Here is a 27,391-nt window from a genome sequence, read left to right as displayed (position 1 = left end):
GGGGGCCAAGGGAGGTGTCCTGCTTTTGTTTTGCCTTGAAATGATGTTTGTCTCAGATCCACAACGGCACTTGATGTGCCTAAAGACCACAGTGACCCAGGCCACAGTGAGTAATGGCTGGCAGCTCAACGGCACTGTCGTACGAAGGATACACCACGTCTGCCTGCAGGGATTCTGGCTCACAGAGATGGGAGGAAGCAGTGGTGGATGCTGGGCTGCAGCACAGGCTGCCCTGTGCATGCTGGGCACTGTGGTGCATCCCAGCCTGTTCCTGCTGCCCAGAGTTCCTTTTCAGTCAGCAGGAGAGATGACATCCTTTGTTGTAAGGAGAAACGTGGCTTCCAACCACTTTGCAACAGTGCCAGACCTGCAGGTGAAACCCTGCTTGTTTCCAGCGGTGATTAACAGAAGGAACACAGCCAATGATAATACAGAGGGGAAGGAATGAAAGGAGAGAGTCAAACCCTGCCCAAATGGCAGGAGGTGGCTACATGTGGTAGCTGGACTGTGACCAAGGCAGATGTAGCAAAGCTGAATGAGGCTGTTAAAGGAGAAACACTGGGGACAGTAACTTTAACTTCAGATTCTTCTTGGAAATGCCAGTATCTGAGACACGGAGCTGCAGCTAAATTTGGACACTGCATAAACATGGAGGAAGTCATTGAGAGCCTACTAGTGATTCAGCCAGGTTTGGGGCTGGCTCTCACAGCGAAGCTGCTGCAGGGCTGTGAGTCCACGGTCATCCCTTGTGCAGTGTTCTGGCTGCATGGTGGGCCCTGAGGCATCACCTGCAGCTGCTGCCTGCAGGCCATGCCAGCTGGCACAGCAGATCATAGACTCACACAATGGTGGGGTTGGAAGGGACCTTTAGAGATCATCCAGTCCAACCCCCGCACTAAAGCAGGTCCCACGTACATCAGGTCACACAGGAATGTGTCCAGGTGGGTCTTGAAGCCCTCCAAGGAAGGAGCCTCCACACCCTCCCTGGGCAGCCTGTGCCAGGGCTCCCTCACCTCACACTGAAATAGCTTTTCCTTATGTTTAAATGGAACTTTTTGTGTTCCAGCTTCATCCCATCACCCCTTGTGCTGTTGCTAGATACAACAGAAAAAAGGGATGTCCCAACCTCCTGACACCCGCCATTTACACACTTATTAAAGCTGCAGGAAGAGCAGTTCTTCAGCTTTCCAGCTGAGTTTACACCAGATTCCTCACAATATAGAGAATGAAACTCTTGGGGTCTTGGATTACTCACCTTTGAGTGCAATGCAGTTAAACAAACAGCAAGGTGACTTCTACAGTACAGTTCATCAGGGATAAACTGCTCCAGGCATCAGTCTGTCCACTGGACCTGCTCTTCAGGAACTGGCTGTGTTTACATTTCCTTCCCTGCCACTGGGCTCTGAAGGTCCTGCCTCTGTCTCCCTGCACAAGTTACCACTGAAAACCTTATTTAATACACATCCTTACACTCAGCTTCTCAGTGGGGACGCTGCTGGCACTGAGTGTGTCAGAGAGGGTTCTGCTTTGCCATGTAGGGACCTTCAGTTTGTAAGAGGGCCAGAGCATGAGGGCAGCTCTGGGTTGGTCAGGAACAGCCATGTCTCTGTATCACAATCAGCTTTTGGGCACGAAGGAGGTGCCTGTTTGGTGGGTTCCCCTCAGTTGTGTAACGAAACTGCCCTGCTAAACAAAAGCCACACCAGGAGCACTGCACCTGCCATCTCACAGCCTGGAGACGTGGGGCTCCTACTTCAGCTTCTTTCTTCCTTTGTCTAGTTGTGCACAGAACAGTTACATATGAAATCAGGGGCAGTAATTACTGAGCTGTGGCTGCAGAGAGTTCTCAAGACTGCTCTGCTGCTGAGTGGGCTTTGCCAGGGCTCTGTCCCCAAAGAGCTCAGCCAAAATCAAGTGGCAAGTGAAGGCTTCTGAAGCAGATCAGCTCCCTTCAGGCTCTTCTGCTACTGCTGCAGGTCAGGATTAACAAAAAAGTAATAATAAAAAAACCACTATTAGAACAAAAAAGCCCCAAAAGAGCACTCACAGCTTCTGGGGTCACTGGGCTAGGAAGGAACCCCAGCACGACCAAGGAAGCAGGTGAGCTGCAGCATCCAGCCATCACAGCTAAACCCTGCGCTTCTGGAAGCGCTCCAGGGCTGCCCCAAGCTTTCACTCAGGAGCAAAAACCTAACAGTGGAGACTGTGGGCACAAACCTCAGTACCTCTAGACCAGCCTGGCTGAGACCAATAGAGCCCTTCTGCCTTTTGATAGCTGGAAATAGATTTGAAAGCAAACCTGGTCTGCACAATCCTGCTTTAAAGGCAATGAACCCACTGGTCTAAAACTTCAGGCAGCCCTCTTCCAAACCTTTTTCCCCTCCAGTGAGCAGGGCTTCCATCCTGGGGCCAAAAATAGCTGTCTAGTTCTGGTCTTGTTTTCCCATCAACACAGTCACGTCCCTCAGAGCCTGGAACACAGGATTCAGTTTCACACCAGCAACTGGGCTAGGTAAGGCTTTTTCCCATCGGAGAATACCAACTGCACCAAACAATTGACGGAATAATTAGGGTAATACCAAAGTGCTGTCGAGTGTGCACTTAAAGAACCACCCAAAACACAGATTCTTAGGCCCAAACGAATCCAAAGGGTTTTTTAAAAACAATAACAATAACAAAAAATAAAGATCCTGGGACTTGACATGAGCAGCACAAGTGGGGAAACACCCCCCAGAAGGTGGGTCTCACAATCAATGTCTGACCTGGAAAGGAAACACAAGACGATCACCAACACTCACTCATCTGGGGGTTACAGCCCAGGGTGAGTTGCACCCAGGCCCTCCCCCACAGTCAGGCTGTTCTAGGAGGCACTATGTTAATTACAAACATTACAACCAATACAATACAGCTGCAGATGTGCACAGGGGGCATCTCTGAGCGCTCCCCTAGGACTCAGCTGTAACTGTTCACGGAGGCACGGGGATGGGTAGTGTGTCAGGCTGCCAAATCCTTAGGAGCAGGATGTGCAAGGTCATACGGTCACAGAGGCTACTGGAGAGTTCATGTTGGTGACAGTCAGGTGCTGGTTGTTGTCAGTGGTGCACTTGGGGAGATCATCTGACTTACACAGGAGCTTGGAAATGATCTTGCGGAAGGTGTAGCGGAAGTCCCTGATCCTGTAGGCGTAGATGATGGGGTTGATGACAGAGTTGGCGTGGGAGAGGATGATGGCCACATACATCACCCACTCGGGCTTGGATTTGGAGAACTCCTCGTGGAAGAGAGTGATGCAGTTCAAGATATGCAGGGGAAGCCAACAGAAGGCAAAAAGTCCCACGATGATGGCCAGAGACTTGGCGGCGTGGATCTCCTTCTGCAGCGTGGTCCTGGAGTTGCCCATCAGCTCCATCTGATGCAGCTGCTTGCAGGCAACCATGAATATCTTGATGTAGATCCCCAGCATGATGACGAGTGGGAGCAGCACGCAGCCAAAGAAGTTGAAGTACACCATGTAGCTCATGGTCACCACGTTCTCAAAGAGGCAGGAGATGAAGCAGCCCTGGTGCTCGGCCCCAGCCTCAGCCCCTGTCTCATTGGTGGCGTTGGGACAACCACTCATGGCTTTATTCCAGCCCATAAGTGGAGTCAGTCCTATGCCAAAGGACAGGAGCCACAGCACAGCGATGAGTCCTCTTGCCCGCTTGCCAGTCACCAGACTATTATACCTACAGCATCAAGAACAAATCCAAGATAGAGACATTAAATAAATGAGGGCTCCTGACTTCCCTGCAGTGAAAGTCATCAGCATTTTGGCTAATGCCACAAGGACCCCACCCACACCCATGTGGGAGCCTCACCTCTGTGATCACCAGAGGGGCAGAAAAAGCCTCACCTGTGCTCTACCCAAAGTGATCTGGGGAGGTGACTCACTCACTGTTCCTGCGAGGTGCCAAGCACTGCCCCAGCCCACAAACACAGCAGGGAAGGACTTGGAGTCTTAAAAAAGGCTTTATTATCCCATAAGCCTAAACACACAACAGAGCAAGAACAGGGGGAAGGCTCACTCTGTAACCACCAGTTTACTCTCCTGCTCTAAGCATCCACTGCTGGGCATGCTGAGGCGTGCTGCTGGGCTAAGTGAACTTCTGGGCTGACCTAGTACAGCTGAGACAATGCTGGCTCTCAATTCCTCACTGTAATGGGCTGCTAAAGACTTAACCAGCATCACCACACACCTACAGCCTTCATACCTCAGCCAGCTTGCTTCAACTTGGGCTGCTGTTACGCCTGCAGCAATGTTGCCTTTCCCTGGAGATTGCAGCAGGCCCATAACTTGGTGTCCCTTCTTAGGTGGGAAGAACACACGTGTGTGGAAACCAGGGATCCTACTAGTTTCCCAAACAGTGCAGCTCCTGCCTTACATATGCCAGACTGCAGCCCACGCAAGCTTCTTGTGGCTGGATAACAAACACCCCGAAAGACTTCTCTGAGCCAGCATCTGAAGGCAACTGCTAATGATGGATTGCTTAGGAGAGGTACAAGTTAGGGTCAGTGTCTCTGTTCAGAGTCTCACATCCAAACATGGAGCTGGGGGCCAGGGACACTGGGCTCTTCTCCTCCCCCTATTTGTGTCCCTAGTTTCAACAGTGCTGGTGTGGACAGCTTCCCTCAGCTGCCAGGGCTGGTGGCTGCCACTGCTCACGTGTGTGTGACATGCCAGACACCCACCATTGAGCGTCTCTGAAGCCACACACAGACCCAGACTTGGCAGCTTCTGAACCCATCAGCGGCATTAAGCCATGGAGCTGCTGCTGTCAAACTGTGCCTGTGCTCTGCTGAGCCACCATAACTGCTTGTAAAGACGCAGGCTTCTAATTAAACACCTTCCATGGGCAGCTGCTGCTCGCACACAGGTTACAAAGCAGCTCTGTGGTGGCCCAGGGCCGAGATGATGCAGTGCTGAGGGGTGCAGAGCCACGTGCTGCCCTGCACCTCTCCTAACCCCACAAACTGGGTGCCATCATGTCCCTGCAGCACCCAGACACTCAGAGAACACAAATGGAGCTGGAACCTAGAGCAGCAGAGGTGCAGCTGGTTTGGGTGCTACCAGAAGAGATGCCAACACCAAAGCATCAGTCGATGGCGCTTTGGAGGTACAAAGAGCTCGGCAACTGCCAGCAAGACAACATGAGAAACCCATTACTGTCCTCTCCACAGCCAGTTAGTGTCTGCTGGCTGACATGTCCCCCCCTTCCCACACCCTTCTCTCAGTGCTTGTTTACTCTGGCTTGCCTGCCCTGCTCCTCCTTTCCTAAGGACGTTTGTGCTGGTTTTCTTCCGGCCCGTGCAGCAGGGGAGGGTTTCATTCCCACAGAACCGCAGCTGTGCCTCTGAATCACGCGCCGCTCGCCTCCGTGCGAGATGTGTGTCCCTCTCCTCTTGCAAGCTACAAAGGCAGGAGGGTAAGTGGTGGGTTTGCCAGCATGAACCAGCAGGCAACGAGGGGCTGGGGGGAGCACTCAGCTCCTTCTGTGTGGCCACCTCGGACAGGCCGGGGCTGTGGGAGCAGCAGCCACATGCAGGCGACGCTGAGCTGGGAACGTGCTGCGCAGGGTGGATGGCTAAAGGGTGAATCCAGCCAGTGAGGAGTTTCTCCTGCACTTTTCTCTCATTATTGCTAAGTCTCACCGCTTCAGAAGATGAGAAATCATCACCAGTGAGGCCAAGCCCATTGCTCTCAAAACCCTGTGTTGAGTTTTCAGGAGCTGGAGCTGGTCTGGGGTTTGGGGACTTGAAAACATCAAGATTTGATTCAGAGCAAGTTCCCAGAAATGTGATCACTTGGCAGTGTCTGAGCCTTGAGCTACAGCGCTGGCCAAGCTTAGTCAGTGCTGTAGGAGCACCATGAGCTGCTGCTGACCTGCAGCTCTGCACGTGGGAAGAGAAAACCACTCCTCAGCTTGGGCTGTTCACGCTTTGTTGGTCACTTCAGATGCATCTCTGCTGCCTTGGTCATGTCACAGCCCAAAAACTATTGTAATGAGACTGGAAAATGCAAGAAGGACTACTGTTCAGAAAGAGAAACTGAAGGAGTTCAAGAGGTTTGTGTGCCTGAGCCAGGCTGAGCGCAGGAACGTGGGGAAAAGCCAGCACAGCACAGCCCAGGCCAGTGGCCACCACACTGCTCCAGCCTGGTGACAGTCAGTGCTGCCTCTAGCTGAAAACATCACCCCAAATAAAGCTTCTTCCATCTGCTCTTCTCCTGAACTCTTCTGCAAAGATAAGGCTCGACTTGAAGGTTTACAAAAGCAGTTAAGAAGGTGCTTATGTCTCCAGGGGCTGTAGCAGTGGCGTGTTTGGTTTGTGTTGCTTGTCCCCAGCACACACCTCCCAATACCTCCCCATTCAGCTGACTGATGGTCACCAATTGATCCCAGGTGACGTGGTGCTTGCTGCTGTGACTACAGAGAAGGGTCTGTGCCAACACCTGGTCACTGGGCTACCAGCCAGAAGAGGCCAAAGTGAAACAGAATGGTTTGATATTCTAAAATTGCTCACTGCCTCGTTATTACCTTCACACACTGGGTGGGACGTTGCCTGTGGAGCCCTCAAGTTAATGGAAGCTGAGCATGTGCTTAAAAACAAAGAAGTGCATGAACAGTTGGACTCAATGACCTTAAATGGCTTCTCCAACCTCAATAATTCTGTGATTCGATGACTGTCACCAGACCAAAGCATGAAGTGCCTCGTTAGTGAGCTGCTGCACACAACTGCAACCCCTGTGGCAAACCACCACGGATAAAAAGCAGCATGGGCTGTGAGACAACTGAGGCAGCTTTTTTCCTAAGCTCTGTAAAACCTCACAGACAGGGAGGAACCAACAGATTTTTCACAGCTCTGAATGCTCCAGCAAACTCCTCCTTCCTTCTCTTTCAGGCTTAATATTATTAGGCAAAAAAAAAAACCCTATTAAAGTAAATTTACTCACCTGAGTCTCCTCAATTAATGCACAACAAATATTGAACCTCCTCTGTCTCTGCCCAGAGGCATCAAACCCTGCTTTAATGTAAATAACAGCTGAATATTTTAAAGTGATTTATTGAGATTAAATAACCTGGCAATGCATTAGTTCCATCTACACTGCCAGGCAAAGTCTCTTCACTGGTGTAATCATCATCTAGCAGCTAATTATCTCAGCTCCCACTCAGGGCAGAAGCTCGGATGCCACCCCCACTGTGCTGCCATCACAAAGCCATTCAGGGTTCTGTTCTGCTGACACACACAACTACACGTTTGCCACCAGTGTCAGTCCCACAGTCTGAGTTGCAGTAGATCAAATACTCTCAGGAAAGTTCAGCTGTTCTCACAAGGTGGCCCTGACCTGCTGCTGTTACCGTGTGCCAGGCTGCTGGGGCAGGGCCTGCTGAGCAATCCCCAAGTGGCAAAAGCTTCAGGGCACAACAGGGCTCTGACTGACACTGGGCCTTTGCTCACCACTGAGGCTGGAGGAGATGTGCCCTGAGCTGGCCTGTGGACTGGTGACAGTGCCCTTCACCCAGCAGACACTGCCATCACCTGCAGCTCCTCCAGCAACAGCCCAGCACACTCACAGCTTTTCACAGAATCAAAGAATCACTGCAGGAGGAAAAGATCAGCAAGTCCAATCACTGCTCTCACACTGCCAAGCCCACCACTGACCCATGGCCCTCAGCACCTCACCTTTGTATCTTTGCCATAGCTCCAGGGCTGACTCCCCCAGCTCCCTGGGCAGCCTGGCACAGGGGCTGACAACCCTCTCAGGGAAACAGTTCTTCCTTTTTCTGGAAGACCATCATGGCAACACCCAAGCATCAGCTGGGGCCAGCTGACGGGCTCTTGTGGGGAGGCTCAGGAGCGATAGCTGTGTCAGGGATGCTCGAGCAAGCTTTGGTCCCCTGAGCACACCCAGGCTATGGAGGGAGCCCTGGGGCTGCTGCTCCCCACTGCCCTCCCTGCTTCCCTCGCCATGCTGCCCATGCCCAGGCTGCCAGATGCAGGGAGGTGAGCAGATGGACACTTTGCAGCACTCGGGACCATGCAGGTGCTCTGACACAAACAAGCAGCGATAATTTATATGTTTCTATTTTAAGTGTGAAGGAAAATACACAGACACCTCCATTCACAAGGGGAAAGAGAGCAACTTGGCTGCCAAGCATTGTATCCTTGTCATCTACTTGCAGCTGTACTTTGCATCTTGCTCCTTTTTTTGCTGTTGTTGTTTTTTTAAGCTATAACAGCATGAAATTAGCAGCACTGCTGCCATCCTGGGTGCTGCACACACGGCCACGGCATGCAGCTCATACCAGCTGAGAGACCCTGGCAGGACACTTGAAATGAACCATAAACTGCACCTTGGAGACTGGGGGAGAAGGAGGGGGGAAAAAAAAGAAAGGAGAAGCTGTGCTTTTTAAGCAGGAAGGAGCTGAGGGGAGAGGGAGAAGGCTGAGGAGCAGCCGTGGTATCAGCCGAGGAAGCGGGACATCTGCGTCGGGACGGGTCCAGTTGGAGACGAATCACTTCCTGCACATCTGTCCCCATTGTGTGCAGGGGCCGGCAGCGGCGTCCGGGGCACTGCCCAGAGCAGCCCCCCAGCCCAGGGGAGCACTGGGGCTGCTGCAGGGGCAGGAGGCTGCTCCCCAGCACACACGTGCTCCAGCCCCTTCCCCAGCTCTGTGCCCGGCTCTGGCCACGCTGCAGCCCCTCAGTGTCCCTGTGGCAGTGAGTGAGGGGCCAACACTGAGCACAGCCCTGGAGCTGCAGCCTCACCAGGGCCCAGCACAGGGGACAATCCCTGCCCTGCTCCTGCTGCCACCCCAGTGCTGAGCCCAGCCAGTAAAGCCTAAATGGGGATAATGGCACAAGAAATGGAGCGTGAGGCCAATGCCTATAAATCACGGGATGACAGAAGATGCAGCTCAGGCTGCTGCACGGGGGAGGGTTGCAGAGCAGAGAGCTGGAACACCAGCAGCCCCCGTCAGGAGGACGTGGGGCTGTTCCTCACACACAACCCTTGGCAGCAGCACACCAGGAGTCTGCATTCATTGCCCTGGCTTCTGTCTGCAGAAGCTGTTCCCAGCCAGGGCCCACCCTGATGGGCTGAGACAAGGTGACTGAAAACTGAACTCAGACACAGGGGTGGAAGCAGGGTGCAGGGTAAGCTGTGGGCTCCCTGCCCACACCAAGACCCCACAGGGCTACCCCACAGGGCTGTGAACAGCCTGGTGCTGGGGGACTGCCAGAGGTGTGCTGAGGAAGGAAATGAGCTCAGCACTCCACACCACAGCTCTCACCCTCCAACAGAGACAGCAAAACCTAACAGCCACCTCAAGCCAGACATGTGCCACTTCATGCTCCTTCAGGTGTTTCCGAGACCCAGACCACAAGAACACAGTTCTCACTATCCAAGGCCACAGGGCTGGGGGAAGCCTGCAGCCCTCTGAGCTCTTCCTCAGCACCACCCTCCCCTGGGGCTCTGCAGCCTCAGGTCTCTGCCTCACAGGGCCTGGGGCTGAGAATTTTTGTCATCCCAATACACCAGTGGCTGGGGTGTATTAAGTGTGTGGGCAGCAGGTTGAGGAAGGTTCTCCCCCTGCTCTACCATGCCCTGGTGAGGCCTCATCTGGAGACTTGTGTCTGGTTCTGGGCTCCCCAGCTCAAGAGGGACAGGGAACTGCTGCAGAGGGCAGGGCAGGGCTGCCAAGATGATGAGGGGACTGGAACATCTCTCTGACGAGGAAAGGCTGCAGGACCCAGAGAAGAGAAGGCTGAGAGGGGATCTCATCAGCACTTTGAAGTACTAAAAGGCTGGATCTCAAGAGAATGGGGGGACACTTTTTTCTGTGGTGTCCAGTGACAGGACAAGGGGTGATGGACAGAAGCTGGAACACAAACAGTTCCACTGGAACAGGAGGAGCAGCTCCTTTGGTGCTGAGGTGAGGGAGCCCTGGCCCAGGCTGCCCAGGGAGGGTGTGGAGGCTCCTTCTCAGGAGGTTCCCAAAGCCACCTGGACACGTTCCTGTGCCCCCTGAGCCAGGGGAACCTGCTGTAGCAGGGGCTGGATGAGCTCTGCAGGGCCCTTCCAGCCCCCACCAGTCTGTGATTCTGTGAGGGAGGATGTGATGGGTGATGGGTGCTGATGCAGTGGTGCATTGGCAAGGGGTGCAGAGCCACTCCTGCAGGGACTGGGCTCTGTCCCTTGTTCCTGGTGAGGCCACCAGCTCTGGTCACGGTGCCCAGGGACACATCAGTGCTCACATGGCACAGCAGGGTGAGCAGGAGGGCACAGCCACACACCCACTGCTGTACTCACAGGTTATTTGTGGCTCCTGCCCAGGCCTGATGTCAGCCATAGGATTAGGAGATAATCTGCTCTTTGGCACTCACAAATTCCCTGAGCCCATCGTCTGACCCTGCAAAGCCGCCAGAGCTGCTGGGGAGGGGAGAGGCCCAACACATCTGTGGGCACAGCTGGGCTCACTCATCCCTGGCATCTTGTGGATCAAAAGGAGGAACAGGAGCCCCAACACCCCCCTCAGAGTCACTGCCCAGGGTAGCCCAGGGCAGAACACTCCTAAAAGACTGAGCTTTGTGGTCTGTGCTCGCTGTCAGGACAAACAGCAAATGCACAAAAGCCCTTAGACAAAGCCCCTTAATTAACAAAGCAAAACCTTTAACTGCAAAATAAGAGTTTGCTGTCAAAACATTTTGATTTAATATATTCCTTTTTGTGCAGAGAGAGAGGTCAGAAGGGCTCCTGGAGGAAAACTCTGACGGATTTCCAAAGCTGCTTTTTGTTTTCCATCTTAAACTTCACCTGTACTTTTAACCTGTATTTTCAACAGACCGAGTTGGCCAAAACTGAAAAAGCAAGCTCCTAAACACAAAGCTCTGGCTCAGCCCAGATGGGTGCCCTGAGCTCACAGCCTGGCAATGAAGCTTTCAGCTACACCTCCCCCAGCTTCTGCAGTCGGGGTCAGAGGCTCAAAGACAATTCATTCCCTTCCTGTAGGTATCTTTGCTTTTTGGGAGGGAAATGACCCCTGAGCAGGGGGGAAAAATATCCAAACTGGGACATGTGCTTTAAGGAAACCAGGCTGCTCACAATGTAAAAATAGCTGTGATTCCCCCTGCTCTGGTTGAAGGCCAGAAGGGCACATGGGATCATTCTGGATTGGTTTTTATTGTGCTTTTGTGTCTCGAAGCCCAGAGTGAGCAGCAGCTCTGAGACCCCTGGCAGCAGCACAACCCCAGCTTCCCTCTCCAGAGTCCTGCCTGGGCTGTGCTCAACTGACAGACATGAGCCTCTCTGAAGACCTGAGAGCTCTGCTGCTCAAAACACACCAACCTGCTGCCAGGTTTGTCGTAGGTTTGGGCTGGTTGATGGGTGATAACCTGGGACAGAGGTTACACAAGGCAGAGCATCCACAGCTCTGCTGGAACAAAGGCTCCCAAAAGCACCTGGATCTCAGGACTGGGCATGGAGTGAGCTGCAGATGAGCAGCTGAACGTGCCTGGGAGCTGGGATGGGAAATGCAAGGCTTTCCCTTCAGAAAGGAAATGAAGCAGGGACAGAAGGAGGAAGAGCAGCTGCAATTCTGCGTGTCCTTAACAGCATGCAGAAGATGGCAAGTGAAGACCAACACTCTGAAGAGGATTTTTCTCCCTTTCTCAGTGGCTCCAGCCCTCCCACCTGCCTCAAACACTCACCAGTTTGCTTTGCTGAGGAACAAGATGGGATTTGAAAAGAAGCTGGGAATAATTCTTTGCTGGAGAACAGAGGGAACCCTCCCCTCTGCAGCAGCAGGGCACAGCGAGGGCAGAGAGCCCTAAAGCATCGGCCAACCCACCTCTAGAAAGGACACTGCACAGCTAAAGGGACCAGACGAGAGCCACAACAATCCAAAGGGAATTTGTCCCCATAAGGAGAGCAGAAGTGAGCTGGACTTTTGTCTTCATGATTTCACAGGGGCAGCACCGTCAGCAGAGCAGCTCAGCACCACTGATGAGTCGTGTCTGAGCGTGGATGCTGTGGCTGCAGGGAGAGGGCATGGGCATGGAACATCAGTCCTGCACTTCTACTAGGGGTAAAATTGAAGAGGGGGAAAAAACTAAACGCAGGGAGGAAGCTCAGGGAGCTGGGGCTGATTTCCCCCAGGGGTCTCAGCTGGGGTGGGTGACACAGGGTGTTCCATTCTCTTTTTTACTCTAAATACACTCTTCTCCCTCCCTCATTCCCGGTCAGTGAGGAGTGGGGCAGGAAGCAGGACAGGGACAGAATGTGTTGAAAACATGAAACTGCATCCCAGTGTGCTGCTGCCCAGGGGAGAAGGGAGCCAGGGAAGGGCTCAGAGCTGCAGCTGCAGCAAGTGGGCAGAGCAGTGGGGGCTCCTCCACAAACAGGGAATTCATCAAAAACAAACAAACAAAATCAGGGCTTCAAGGGACAGAAAGAATTCGTGGCTCTGGGTCAAATTCAGCAAATATTTTTAGCCAGCAGAAGGAAAGTTCCAAAAGCATCATTTACAAATTTTGGTGAGGTTTTTGCTTTGCAGTTCTCTAGATGAGGATCTGTCAGATCCTTTCCCAGCTCAAGGAGCAGCACAGCAACGCTGCAAGGGTTAAGCCACTCAAACAAGACTCTGCCAGGATGGTCAGGATCACACAGCTCCACTGAAACCTCCAAACATTGCTGTTTCAGTTGGACTGAAACAATTTGCCTCTTCCCCATGGGATTATTACTTTTTTCTGGTTCAGCCACAGAGCAGCAAAGTCCATTCTGAGCCTGGCTGTGATGCAAAGCCCTCCTGCACCCCCAGCCTGCCCAGCCTCCCGGGGTGCCCAGAGAGCCCTGAAATAGCACCAGCGCTGCACAGTCAGTTCTCAGCGTCCCTGCAGAGGTTTCCACAGGGAGCTGGTGGCTGCAAAAGGGACACTTGTGTGCTCTGCCATGACTGTGTTATTGTCATTGACAGAGAGCTCTTGGGTACAAATCATTTTCTTAAATGTTTAATACTCCCTGGCCCGTTCTCAGCCTCTGCACTGGTGTCCACAATGAGGCTTTTAGTGACAAAAACCCAACCCTCTTGCTAAGGTTGTCATTCCTACAAACTGACAACCAGCTTTCCCTTTCGACAGTACAAACCTCCTTCCAGAAACAGCAGAATCTACCTGGTTCCCCCTTACAGCACAGTGGAGCAGCTCAGCCATAATGATGATGAGGAAGCAGCTCTAACCAAGCCTTGGTTGGAAAACCCTACTGAAACAGGGATGTGTTTTGCCAGAGTAGTTTTATAACTTCCTCTATCCTCTTTTGGTCTTGGCTGTACAAATAAAACCAACTTCTCAGTTCCAGTCCCTAAATCTCCTGCTGCTGAAGCAATGAACTGCCCAAGTCCCCTGTGCTCCTCACAGTGAGAAGGCCCCATCCTCCCAAAGGATTTTTACTCACTAGTCACCTCTGAGAGCAAATGAAATGGGTCTCAATGCCAAGATCAAGTTTAATCCAAACTTTATACTTCAGACCAGCCCAGGATGGGGCTCCTTGATCTCCACTTGCAGCTGAAGGGGCTGGATGTGTCCAGCCAGGATGTGCCCATAGGAAGAAAGATGGTTGTGCAAGTGGAGTAAAAGATTTGGCCTAAGATGGGGTGAAAAAGCCACATTGGGAAGGGATCCTGATGCTAGGCAAAACTGCCCTGGGATTTCATCCCACACAGGTGTATGAACTGACTTCACAGAGAGATGAGCAAACCTGCTAGAGACCAGGATTGGTGGGGGGGGGGTGGAAAGAGAGTGGAGAAAATACTTGCTGTTTTGTCAGTTGGCAAAACCACTTCCCTTCTGCAGACACGAGCCCCTCTGAGCCTTTCTGACCTGCTGCTCTTGCCTCAGATTCCAGCGGAGCAGAAACCCATCTCACCAAATCCAACTTCCTCAGCCAGGCACTGCAGAAAGCCCTCGTGGTGCAATCAGAAGGAGCTGTGCTGATGCTCAGACAGTTTGCTGTGGCAGGGAGTGTGAGGAAACTGAAACTTCAAAAAATCCAACCTGCTTCTGTGGCTGCTGCTGTGATGCCAGCCCCACAAAGCCCCAAAGCAAGGCACAAAGAGGCACCAAAGCATTATACAAGAGCCAGGAAGGTGAGCAACCGGGGTCAGAGGTGCTGTCAGCAGTCTCAACAGCTCTGCCCCTGCTCCCTCTGTGCAGGGAGAATTGCAGCCCCGCTCCCTCCCGTGCAGGGACAGCTGCAGTCCTGCTCATCCTGTGCAGGGAGAGCTACAGCTCTGCTCCCTCCCGTGCAAGGAGAGCTGCAGCCCTGCTCATCCTGTGCAGGGAGAGCTACAGCTCTGCTCCCTCCCGTGCAAGGAGAGCTGCAGCCCTTCTCATTCTGTGCAGGGAGAGCTGCAGCTCTGCTCCCTCCCACAGCCCCACTCAGGCTTACGCTGCATCCCGTGGAGTTTCCACGCACGCTGCTCCGATGACACACGCAGCCTCTCAGCAGCCTCTCAGCAGCCCACTACCAGTTCTTGTCATCTGTCCAATGACTAATTAATATTTGCCCAACATTAAGGGCAAAGTAGCAGAACAGAGCGAAGGGGGATTTTTTTAAGTCATTTCTGGTGACTTCATCACCCGCACAAGGGAGATACCAGAGATGAACAGACTAAAGCTGCAGCTTACACGGTTCAGCTGAGGTCCCTACACCAAGTCTGCCCTGCTTCCCCACAGCCTCCACTTCTGACCAGTGCCCTGAGCGGCCCTGGGCTCCCAGCACAGCTCCATCCATCTCTTATCCTCAGAGAGGGACACCAGAGACATGGAGAAGGCTGAGACTAAGGAACTCAGGGTATTTGTAATGCAAAGATGGGGTTTTCGTGCACTTAAAGCAGCTGCTGCACCAACTCCCTCAAGAAGTGCCTGTAAAATACACTCAGTGCATTTTGCCCCAGTGTATTGCACTGTCCCAGCAATTAGAAGGACACCAATTTGCACTTGGATGAAAGTCTAAACCACAGAACTCTGAAAACTGGCTTTTGAATCCTTTCTCCTTCCCTCTTCTCCTTTCACAGCGGATGCACAGAGCTGATGTCTTCTGATATTTACTGCTCTGGATGGTCATTCATGGTGAGCACTCGGAAGGAAAAGGTACACACACGAGCACTGAAATACCATTTCAGCATTTGTAGATGCAACAAATTGCACTTTCAGGTCATTCATTATAGCTCTCTAAAACCCAGAAGGCAGCCTAGTTAGGCTCTAGTCCTAGATGAAAGCATGAAATATGTGCACAAATTAAGATCTATTTGAGACGCCTTTCAGCCTTTCTGAAACCACCGTGACCTAAGCTCAGGAAGAGACAAGAGACACCCTGCACAACTACTTCTCTAATAGGCAGTGAAGTAGCAGAGTGTTTGCTCCTGTGTTTAATGACCTGAAAGATGCCCAGACACCACAACGACAGGGGCTGTATAAATACCTACATAGATTAGTGACAAGTCTCCCAAGCACACTCCTACAGCGCTGCAGAGGCCCCCACAAGAAGCCACCGACCCTCCCAAGAAAAACATCCTCAAAAAGCTGAGCTCCCAGCTGGATTTTGAAGGAAGAGGCAGAACACTGAAAACCTGATCCCAGTCCTGCATTGAGTGCAAAATCTCTGTTCACCACCACCTGTGACCAGCAAATCTCCTACGGCAGCACTAGAGGCTGGAAGCTCCCGCGTGCTAAGCCAAGGAAGGTCCCAAGCTGGGCTGTCAGGGAATGTGGCTCCCTGCATCCACTCCGGTCTCTTACCTCAGAGGGATCTTAATAGCCAGGTACCTGTCAATGGCCACGGCCAGCAAGCTGAAAATGGAGCTCTGGGTCAGCACCAGCACAAAGCAAGCAAAGAAGAGGCAGCTGTGAAAATCCACGTGGAAGCCGATGCTGATGGTGATGGCGAAAGGGATGGCCAAGAGCCCCACGGCGATATCCGCCACTGCCAGGGACACCAGGAAATAGTTGGTTGCATTCTTCAAGGTGCTGTTGATGGCCACGGCCCAGCACACCAGCACGTTGCCAGCGATAGACAACACGGCGATGATCAGTTCCAGCGCGATGTAGGTGGTTTTCATAGTGTCCATGGCGAGAGCCCGGGGCGAGCAGCCTGAACCGTTCACGAGAGAAAGGTGCTTTCCACCGGGCGCCGGTCCGCAGGTACCAACAGGCCACGGGGCAGCGCTTCCCGGAGAGAAACACCCATGCCCGGGCTCACCGCCGCCTCCCGCCCGGCCGCCGCGGCGTGGGGGGCCGGAGGGGCGCGGCGAGCCCCGGGTCACGGCCCCCCGCTGCCCGCACCGCCCGCCCGGCCCCCGCGGGCATCCGCGGGCCACCGCTCACCGGCCGCCAGCCGGCGCGGGGCCCGGCCGTTGCGCCCGGCGCGGGGCCATCCGCCGGCACCTCGGGGCGGGACGGACACGGGCACACGGATGGGGACGGGACGGGCCGGGCCCGCCGCCGCTCCGCGCGGGGGATGCTCCGCCGCTCCGCCCGCTCCCCGCGGAAAGCGGCCGCCGGTCGCGGCGGGGCTATTTCTGCACATGGGGCGAGCGGGGCGGGGAGTGCGCGGCGCCCAGGCGATTGGCCGAGAAGCGGCGGGCCCCGGGACGGCACCCCCGCACCGCCCGGCCCCGGCCCCCGCACCCGCCGGCATCCCCGCACCCCGCCCTGTTCCCACGGGGCTTCTGGGGGCGACGGGCCGCAGCCCGCCCAAGGACGCTTTGCCAAAGGAGGAATGAAAAGTTCCCCCGCAGGGCTGGGCTGAGCTCGGCTGTTCCAGCACCGCGACCAGGGCTCGGGTGTTGCTCCAGCCCGAGGGGACACGGCCGAGGGTATTGCCACACGGAGAAAACTCCCCACGAGCTGACCAGAAGTAAAAGATTTCACAAAGATCATGCCAGCACTCGGTGTGGGGACAGTTATCACGCAACGTGACATTTCCTGATGTAAGGAAATGGCAAAATACCCTGGATTAGCAAATGCTGTTACTCACAGGGCTACAGGCGTTAAGTTTAGGGCTAAGGAGCTTGGAAAGAATGAAAACCTGATGCAATCACCAAAGCAAGGAGTTGTCTGCACTGGTAGGTCTTAAAACCAGCAGAGAATATAAAGATAATTTACCTTTTCAGCACTGCTTTCATGCTTTATATTGTGTTCTCCATCAAAACACGTCCAGATCAGAGGTTGAACTTCACACCAGTTTTGTAGCATCCAGCAGTACTAAATAATCCAGGGCAGAAAGAAGAATCCAAACAATTAAGCAAAAGAAACATTCCTGTAGCAAACAGAAAAGAAAAGAAATTGCCATTGTTTTAAAACAAAGTTGGAAACGAAATCTATGGAAGGGAAAGCTTCCTGGGGATCCAGAGTCAAAGCAGGGCAAAAACCCGTGGGGAAGACAGGATCAAATGGATCATGGATCAAAATGGATCTATGGACAGAAATGGAAACACTCTCACTGATTGGCAATGCTTTGGATCAGACAGATACGAAGGGGAACGAATTTCTGTTGAATGCAGCATGTCATCTCCAGGGCAGAATGCCTCAGGACCAGGATGATAAAGGAAAGCCATGTCTGGGGTGTGTTCAGTCGGATGGGGATGTCCAACAAAGTTCCCTCTGCTCCTTTTAGACAAATAGGGGACTTGGGGAGTATCACTGCCCCTTGCCCTCCCACCCAACACCTTTGACTTTCTGTCCTCCCAGCATTTTGCTGCCACAAAGAAAGGGCTGATTCTCCCGTTGGCACAGAGCTCTGGTGATCCCAACGTGAGGCTGCACTGAAAGGACTGATGGAGCTGTGAGGAGAACCGCGTGGGGCTGCTCCCTCTTCCTCAGCACTGGCTGGATCCTGAACTTGTCTGCACTGGTTTGGTTTGTTTATGATTATGTGATGAGTTTAGTTTCCCTAGTGCAGAGACTGTTATAATCATGTAAACAACGGTAAACTATCATGGAAAAGCACTTTTTCCCCCAAAGCAATGGATTTACATCAGGGCTCTCACACACATTGTTTTCCTAGTTCTAAAGCACGTGCCAGCAGAAGCCTTCTGCTGCTTTATGGCCCTTCAGTGAAACCAGGATCAACTTTCTGCAGTGGATACATTTTTATTAGGAAAGGATCTGCTTTTGAGATCATGGAAGTACTTTTTTACAGGCTGAGCCAAGGGAAATTGTGGTTTATCAAGTCGAACATGGACAGAGAAACCACAATTTCATATTCAGGTTGTTCTGGGCAAAGCCTCTCTGTGAGACAGGTGGTAAGGGACTGTGAACATTATGGATTTTGCCCTACACAAGATTCATGGCTTTCCAAAGCCTTTGCCAAGGTCCAGTGGTTCAGTCTGGCATTAACTGATGCAACTAAACTTACTCTGAATACCTTTTAGCTGCAAGTGGGGCCAAGGACAAGTGTGCTCAGCTCTGTCCCACCAAACGTGGTTAAATCCTGCTGGCAGTGAGAGCAGGATGAGCCCATTCCCAGCCAGAGGTACTGACCCTGCCCTCCAGCTGCATTCTTCCAGTCCTGTTTTAAAATACATGGCATTGTACACCCTACATTAACTACCAACCAAATGTGCTGGCCTTGTAAAGCAATCCATTGAGCAGGGGCAGATGGGAAACTCTGTGAGACTCTGCAGTCCTTGGGGCTCTGAGGATGATGAAGCTGCAGGTGATACTGTGCATATTTCTCTACTCTTGTGGGTAAAGGAGTGAGGCAGGCAAGGTAAATAGAGCCCAAAGCTTGCAGAATCCATTCCAGAACTGGAGTGTAACAGTAACATGGCAACAGGTCACTGGAGCACCGTTGGATGCTGAGATGTCAGAGGCAGATGAATCACCATTACTATTATTTTCCTGGATTCTATTTTCCTCTAGGGATTTGCCTCTCAACATTCACGTAGGAAACAGCACCGGCCCCAACCTGCTTCTTTCAAGTGTAAGGACTGATCTGGCTCTTTTGTTCAGAGGGAAACGGATTTAAACACGTTCTGAGTGGCGATGCGGTGGGAGCCAGGCTCAGCACCCTGGTGTGGCCGTAGCCCTTGGCCCCGTGGCTTGGCAGGAGCCCACCAGCCTCGTACGTGCCGTTCCTTCTGTCGCCGCCGTCCCCGGGGAGCGGAGCTGCCGCTTCGCAGCCCGGCCGCTTCCTACAGCCCTCTGTGATCTCTTCTGGGTGAGGCCTCTCAGCCTCTGCGCAGGCTCGGGCTTCATTGAGGACTTCCCTAACAACCTCTGTCTTGACACCTTCAGGACTTGTTGGCCCAGACACAAAGAGCTGGTGAGGAGCCCCTCTCTCGCTCCTCTCTCCATACACACCAGACAAGGGGCCCTGACAGCCCTCTATAAACACAAAGAAAACCCTCAGTGACAGCTGGGACGTTCTTGCTGGTCCTGCAGCCAGATTTGCTTTCTCAGACACTCCTGAGTCAACCATCCATACAGCTGTTTTTTCCCCTACTAAGCACACAGAGTTAAAGAGAAGGGTAACAAGTACTACAGTGGGAGTGCCTCTGCTTCAAAACACATCCTGTGGACATCAAAACCAGCAGATGCCAGACAAAAAGATCACCTGCTCCAGGCACATTTCTCATAAGTACTCTGACAACCCTTCATTGCTGCTGTGTTCAGTAGCACTGGCTCTAGGGTGGCAGAGGGCATTAGCTCTGCACCTCGTGGCTTCACAAGCAAAGCAGCTGCCAGCCATCCTCTTCTGTGGACAGGCAGCTCCATCCCAAAACAGCCTGCAGAGAGGGGATACTGGGAAACATGAAGGAGAGACAGACGCAGTCCCCAGGGCTTTCTGAACAAGCCCTGCCTTGGAGCATGGGCTGTGCCACAGTCCTGTGCCAAGGCATGTGCCCTCTATGTCGACAGAGGCTCAGAGGCTCTCTCTGCACACCTCAGCACATATCTCCCCAGCAGACAGTTGCATTTCCAACCTCTTTTCACTTCTCCTCTCTGCAGGGACTGTCAGCTAAGGGAATGCCTGGTGATGGTAGGGATTTGCAAGGTGAACATGAGGAGCTGAACTAAGAACTCTCAGTTCTGTCAGGGGGCTGTGGCTGAGTGCTGGGGCAGCAGCTCTCAGCTAAAACTCACCTGGCAGAGCTGGCACTGCCTTGTGAGCTGAATCCCCATTACTGCTCAAGTCTTCACTAGTACTTCTGAGTTGTTTTGCAAGACAAGACATAGCTTGTCCCAAACCTGACTTCAAGAAAGGATTCCCAAGGCACAACATAGTCTGTACACCATGCAGCAGGTACAAAAGCCCTCATCAAAGTGGTACTGCCAAGGATGGGCTGAACTGCAAGCGGTCTGCACAGGCCAGGTGAAGGGAATGGGATTTTTGAGGCTGACTTGGTATGCAGGCAGGTGAAACAGGCACTCAGCTCTGCCTGAATATTTATTGCTTGCATTGCTGTGCTGAGCATTAGCATGTCAAAGAGTGCAGATGAGCTCTGAAGTAAACAGTGATGGAGGTGAATGGCCAAAGGAGAGGTTTGCTGCTGTAGGCGGGGTTTTCTTTCTGGAAAGAGACTGGGAAAGGGAAAGCAGAGAGTGAAATTCCAGAGGAAACTTATTTCCATACTGGAGCCTTCAGTCACTCTGCAAAACCCTTAGAAAACAGAACAGAAAAAAATAGGGTAAGAGTGTAAACTGCAGATCAACAAAGGTGGATTTTGCTACTCCCCGGGGTCATTGCCTGATAATAAATGTACATTATCCTGGAATTTAAAACTGGTGCTTAACTTACCTGTCAGAACCCACCTCGTGACAATGCAGGTGTGTGAATTCGTTGCAAGGTGTTGGTTATATCTTACACCTTTCATTAGAGAACAAAAAAGTCACCACAGGACTGAACAAACATAAACTGTAAACAGTGGTGAAATGAAAAAGGAAGGCTGTTGGCTGAGCAGAGGTGCTGAATTGTATCTGAAGAGACAATTGGGAAGCCATTTATCATTTATCTCTGTGTTTGATTTTCTTTACTAACCATTTCTCTGATGAAAAGCCAAGCACCTCTTCCAGGAGTATTTTGAAGTGAAAGCTGCAGCTCAAACCAAAGAGCGTATGAAGCCCTGTGGTGCCGAGCTCTGGTTGCAAGGTCTCACTCACCCAGGGCTCCCAGTGCCTCGGGTCCCAGTTGTCTGGCTGGTGAAGCTGGGACAGACATTTCCTCATAGAAATCAAGTGGAAGGGTTTTTATGTTTCCAGGCCAGCCTTGGTGGGGGAAGGCCCAGGGTGAAGCTGGACAGGCAGTGACGCCGTTTGCAATTCAAACAACCTTCGATTGCTTCATTCACAGCTGGAGCTCCTTCCTGGGCAAACCCCTCACAACCTCATGCCCCTAACAAAACAAACTTGCTAAGTGCCTGACCCAGAGCTCTGCTCCCTATCAACACAGCAACAACAAGGAGAAGTGGTTGTGCTCCCTGCCCAACCCTGACAGCGCCAGTGTTCAAAGCCTCTCTGCTTTATGCAAATGTGTGACATTTGGAATCCAAATGAGTACAAGGAGAAGACTCAAATTGGTGCACTACAACTGCTCTAAATATAGAATTATGCTCATATTCTAAAGAAAAGCTGGATCCTATTCAAATCCTTCAGCCCATTTTCTCGCTGCAAGATGGAACCAAGATTCATAAATATCTGCTGTTACTGTGATTACAATCATCTGCAGCTGTCAGAGGACAGCTACAGCATATAGAGAAGCCATGAAGCTGTCCCAGGTCCCAGCTAGAGTTCTGAAAACCCTGCCCAGCCTCCTGTAGCTAACCTTCCTTCCCAGGCAGATCCATGCAGACCCCTCAGGTGTTAAAGTGCAGCTTAGCAATGGCAAAACTCGAGAATACACACAAAAAACTCAAATCAGCCAAAGCAGAGGAAGGGAGCAGCCTGCCTGTCCCACTCTGGCTCCAGAGATCGATTTGCCCTCGACCACTTTGAAGCCCAATGTCATGATTACAGCCCCTACTGCATTGCACCACCACAGTCTTCTGTCCCGTCCAGTCCCTGTAACTATCAAAAGCTCTGTGTAAACCTGGTGCTGAACACTGTCAAAGCCCAAGAACTTGGCAGTGTGCTTTCCATCCTTGCAGGACTTTATTAGAAACCCTCCTAGCTTAGTCACTATGAGAGCACTGTCTCAATCACAGCTGAAGGGGAAGAACCTGGAACCTGGCAATCCCATGGCACGTGATTTAACATTACTTGCCCCTTTGCAAGCATCCCAGGATGGCTCTCCAGAGCCTTGGCAGTACAATTGCTCTCAAGGGCTCAGCTACACATGTATTATTGTTATTGCTGTGCTGTTCAGACATGGTGGGTTGTCTGAAATGGATATAGGAGCTGCCTTACAAGTAAGCAAGAGGCCACACTCACTGCTTTCACTGTAACTGCCCTGGATGTAGTCCTAATTTTGGCAAGGAGAATAACAGGCATTTTATAACTGAAAATGCCAAGCAGAGTCGTGGTGGCAGCCTCACTTCCCAGGAGCTTGATCCTGAAGAGAGGACGGTTGGGTATGTCCTGCTGAATCACTAACCTGAGGAGTTCATTCTCTTTCTCTTCTGGAGTGTGGGAGTGGCTTACTGTGAGAGGGAAAGGATGAGCTATCTGAGAAGACAAAAAGTACAGCACACCAAGGTGGAACAAGGGTTTCAACAGCTATATGCTCGTCCTCTTTTAAGCTGAGGGAAGTGGTAAAACGTAGCTTTTCATAGGTGTACAGCTGTCTGTGTGGAGCTGGGTAGAAAAAGCACTTGCTCCCACATTAATTCTGTTAATCTTGTTACTTTCTCTTTAACCAGCTTAAACTGACAATGTGTGGGTAGGGATAAAAGCTCAGTCATTGCTATGTACTTAAGAAGGGACAGCAGTTCACATTCTAGATACGTGAATGATGTTTACCCACATTGGCATTTTACAGCTTTCATTTTCTTCCTGTTATGCTCAATAAAAAACCCCACTGACTGCCCCCACAATGTGACTGCCATCTTCTCTGGGTGACATTTACTTCAGGGTCCTGTTACCCAGAGTTTGCATCTGTGCTCTTCCAGCATCAAGTTCTGTAAAGCTACCCGACTTCAGTTCTGACCTTTGCAGCCCAGCAGGTCTCCATCTGGAAGACTTCTTATTCTACTCAAATGGCTTTATGCTTCTCTACCATCTAGTATGGCTTATACCTTCCAAGCACACAGATAACCAGCACAACTTCTCAACCTGCACTGACTTCCCGTTCAAATGTCACAATCACAACTGAGCAGGAGAGATCCAAAGCCGTTATTTGATATATGCTGGTGACACTCGTAGTGGGACAGCCCAAAGAGATGGGGTATGATGCTGCCTGGCTCTGGAAGCTGCTCAGTACAGGGGTCAGGAAGGAACTGCTTCCTGCACACTGGAGCTTACATCCCATTTCCTTTCTCCTGAGCCACAGGCTCTTTAAAAAGCCAAATTGAAAACACAGTCGTTCTGAATTACAGCCCGCTGGAAACCTCTGCTCTTCCAGGAGAACTTCTGGAAAGCATGATGTGGCTGAAGATTTTGAAGGCCAGTGTCTGTAGAAAGACCTGCTTAGAGTCAGCCACTCAAAGTAAGCATGCAGGGCAGTTCAGAAGTTACAACAGAACCACACTCTGAGGTCCAATCCATTCACGAGTCAGGAGCTTGGGAATTTGGGGTAAAAGGCGCATTACTAGTGACTAAAGAGAGACATGAAAGGACTGGCTCAGAGATGAGAGTGGCTGAAAAACACATGAATAAGCTTTTCCTGAAAACAAGAGTTTCCTTTTCATCACATCAAGGAACCCCACATGGGTTCATGTGGATTGAAACCATGTTTGTGACCAGCATATCTGCCTCAATGCCCATGGAAGGTCTTTGACCATTTTGGGACTGCAAGATTCCTACTGCTTGTTGTGGGCTTGAAACTTTACACTATGCTGTTTGCTTTGTCTTCAGCTTCAAAGATAGATCTGGTCATGGCACTTGGCTTTCCTCTGTCTCTGCCAGGGGCTCTAACTCAATGTGAACCTCAAAATGCTGGAATCCATGTTTGGAGCAGGTCTGTCTGTTCACAGAGTGCTCGTGGCTCGTGATGGGCTCAGACAAATACAAAACTCTCTGCCCCAAATAGAAGAAAGTGCACCAGTCAGGATGAGAGTTACTCTATCCACCCCAATCCATGTTCTGAAAGCATTAGGAGACCCTTGGCAATGAAAGTACAGCCAGCAGTCCTGAACCTTGTCACCTCACCCCATCCACAACCAGCCACAAATAATCCTGGGAAAATACTGACCTCCAATCTCAGTTTCAGTCTTGTGCTGAACAACTTGCAAATGTATCCACATATGTTACTCACTGACAACCTCCACAGAGAAGCCAGCTTTTCCCAACAAATAAATTAAACCATCTGGAGTATATTCCATCAAAAGAAAAGTGGGAACAGCACAGTCTGTAAGCACCTAACAGCTCACTTCAGTAATGGAAACACCAAGTCCCGCAGCAAAAGTCTTCAGGAGCAATCGTTTCAAAGCAGACCCTGTTTTCTGAAGATAACACCGGAATTCACAGACATTAACAGTCAGAAAAACAGTCAGCAAATTCTGACCAAAACAAGATCTGTCTCACATCCTTTCCAACTGCAGATCCTGATTGCTGGGCTGATAACTTCTGCTAGCTTCCCAGCACGTACTTACCATGGCAGAGGCACTGGCACAGCTCAGGTCACCTGCACAAGTGGAGCAGCAGAGCAATGGATCCATTTGAACACCAGTATTCTTGAGGAGTCGTCGTTTGGCCGAAGCTTTGAGTGAGTCTGTGACAGCATGACTCTGGGGTTTGTAGCAATTACAGTTCAAGCAAGGATTATGGGGACAGGTTTTTAAAGAGCCAATAGGCAGAGATATCTTGACTGATCATTTGTTTAAAACCAAAGCAAACATGAAATAAAGTCACTGCGTGTCTTGCTGCCCACTGGTATCTCCATACTGAGAACAGATTAACTCTGACAGCCATATCTCAGAAGGTTCATATCTCTCTATAGACAGAGAATGGGACTGAGACTCACCATGTGCAATTTTGTTCACTGGTCTGTAGGGCAGAAAGGATTTTTGGCTTTCTACATACATCCCAGGACTTGGGAGTCTATCCCCATGAAAAAAAAGGCTGAGTGCAACCGGACATGAAAGATATATATGTAACAGCTTGATTCATGGAAAAACAAACTCCAAACCTTGATCTCCTCACTTACTGCAGTTACTGCAACACAGAAATCAGTGACCTAATGTCTCAGCCAGGCTCTGGCTGGGTGGCAGGAAGATGGAAATGAGGTAGTCACCCATGGCTTTGAATGCCACCCTGTAACCAGCTCATGCTACATGGCAATTTCTGCTTGTGTCTCAGGTACAAGTAGGGAGTTGTGAGATCACAGCTTCCCTGAGCAGGGCTGGACAGCCAGGATTTCACCCCGTTGGGACTAAACAACACTATAAACCTGGTCTGGTCTGATTATTAATGATTTCCATTGTAAAACTGCATCTTAGGTCTAGCTTGTGGTTGGAGGCTGTATCAGCTCCTAGCAAACACCGCTGAAAACTGACAGAGGCAGACAAAAGGACAGAGAAAACAGATCAAGGAGGGACTGGGAATTTAGATAGACAGAAACAAATTGCCTTATTCTAAGGTCACACAACTGTAACTATTCAGAGTCCTGCTCTTTCTACTTTAAGCATGATCCAAGCCTGTGCTCCCCGAGACAGGGCTACTTCTGAGAACTCCTTTACAGAGGACACCTGAGGTGCAAATATTGAGTCTAGTGCTTTCTGAGTGAGCTACAGCAAACCTTCCAAACAAAGTGCAGCAGCCTGAAAAAGCTGGGAAATCTAGTTTGCCATTTCATGTGGTCTTAACTTTAGCCAAGAGAAAAAGCTACCCAGAGCAGACAAATCACCAAAACAGCACTGCTTTGCCTGTCACATTGCCAGAAGAAAGGATCAGCCTAGCATTAAAAATCAAGATGAAACATGATAATTAGGTAGGGAGAGGCAGGCAGTTTGGGTTATGTAAATGAGAACTTTTTCTGTTAAGCTTTCGTTGACCCAGCTGGACACAAACGTACCTGAGAGGCCTCAAGGGATTCAACTGCTCCTTTCTTTTGTTTCCTTGCTTTGTTTGCTGGCTCAGCAATTTTGACTCTTCTAGCATTGCCATTACTGTCATGAGATAAAAGCAAAGTCTTCCAGAATTTGAGTTCAGCTGTATGTAGGTTGGAGAGTGGCTGGAGCCCAGCAGCAAAGGCAGGTGCCTACAGCCCTCTTCGTGCAGGCTGGGAAAAGGAATTCCATCCAGGGATATAGTCTAGAATTTAGGAAGCCCTCCTTTACTCCATGGAGAGTGTTTGGAATAAATGCCACCATCAGGGTCCTTGCTTGCCATTCTGGTTTAGGCAAGGAGTTATTATTCCCTCTCTTCCCTAACTCAGCCTGATTTTCCTTTGCAGTGTCACTAGGCAGATGGTGATGCTCAATCTTTGAGATGTGGATTCCATCAGGATGCTCTGGCTTCCTTTCAAAAGATCAGCAGCCTTTAATCCCTGCTGCTGTAGGGAAACAGGCCAGTGCCAGGCCTGGTCACTGGTGTGCCCACAGGACTTCAGCCCCTCACGTTTGAGTGGTTTGGCTCACAGAAGGGCAGAGGAATTTCTTTGCAGCACTACATACATAGCTGTGCTCACCCTCTCATGGAGTGTCACGTCCTGTTGCTCTCTCCCAGGCTCAATGGACTCTGAGCTGTAACTCATCTGGCCTCTTAACTCCCTGGTGACTTATTTTTATACCTACTCCAGCCATGAGTCCTTGCTTCCACTTTTTGACCCGCTTCTTTCTTGATCCTCTAGTCATTTAAGAGCTCTGAATGCAGAGACACAATGGTCTCTTCTGTGTTCTTTCCATGCCTTTGCACTAGGATGATTTCCTGCTGTCTCTTCAGTGCTATCTGCTTCAGCAACTGAATCTTGCACTCCTTTATCCCCAAGACAATCTTCTGGAAGGCATCAAATGCATCTAAGTCACTGAAAAAAAAATGGCATTTGATGTATTTATGAAAAGAAGATTCTGACCAAATTTTCCTTGCTACCAGCACAGAAGAATCAATGAGTGTCTTTAAAACACCCTCCTGGGAGTCTCCTGGCTCCTTCCCAGCAGACTGCCCAAAAATCTGGCTTATGTGGAGATATTTGAAACATTACAACAAATGTCAGAAATGGGAAAAGATTTATTAGAAATATTACACAGACTTCTTTTTTGCATCA

At 51.1% G+C, this 27,391-nt stretch overlaps 1 protein-coding gene across 1 annotated transcript; it reads right to left on the bottom strand.

Annotated features, from left to right (window-relative positions):
- Window positions 1-2,542: 2,542 nt before the first annotated feature.
- ADORA2B (adenosine A2b receptor) lies at window positions 2,543-16,336 on the bottom strand. The gene is made up of 2 exons (XM_010210929.2): window positions 15,832-16,336; window positions 2,543-3,725 (listed from the first exon to the last, which is right to left on the bottom strand). The coding sequence occupies exons 1-2, from the start codon at window positions 16,158-16,160 to the stop codon at window positions 3,032-3,034; spliced, it is 1,023 nt and encodes a 340-aa protein (XP_010209231.1). The 5' UTR covers window positions 16,161-16,336; the 3' UTR covers window positions 2,543-3,031.
- Between the last annotated feature and the right edge of the window lie 11,055 nt (window positions 16,337-27,391).

This window comes from Colius striatus, chromosome 20 (genome assembly GCF_028858725.1).
Source record: "Colius striatus isolate bColStr4 chromosome 20, bColStr4.1.hap1, whole genome shotgun sequence".
In the NCBI taxonomy this organism is placed as follows: domain Eukaryota; kingdom Metazoa; phylum Chordata; class Aves; order Coliiformes; family Coliidae; genus Colius; species Colius striatus.
Note: the sequence above shows the minus strand (reverse complement) of the source record. Positions and strands in the feature narration are given on the sequence as shown.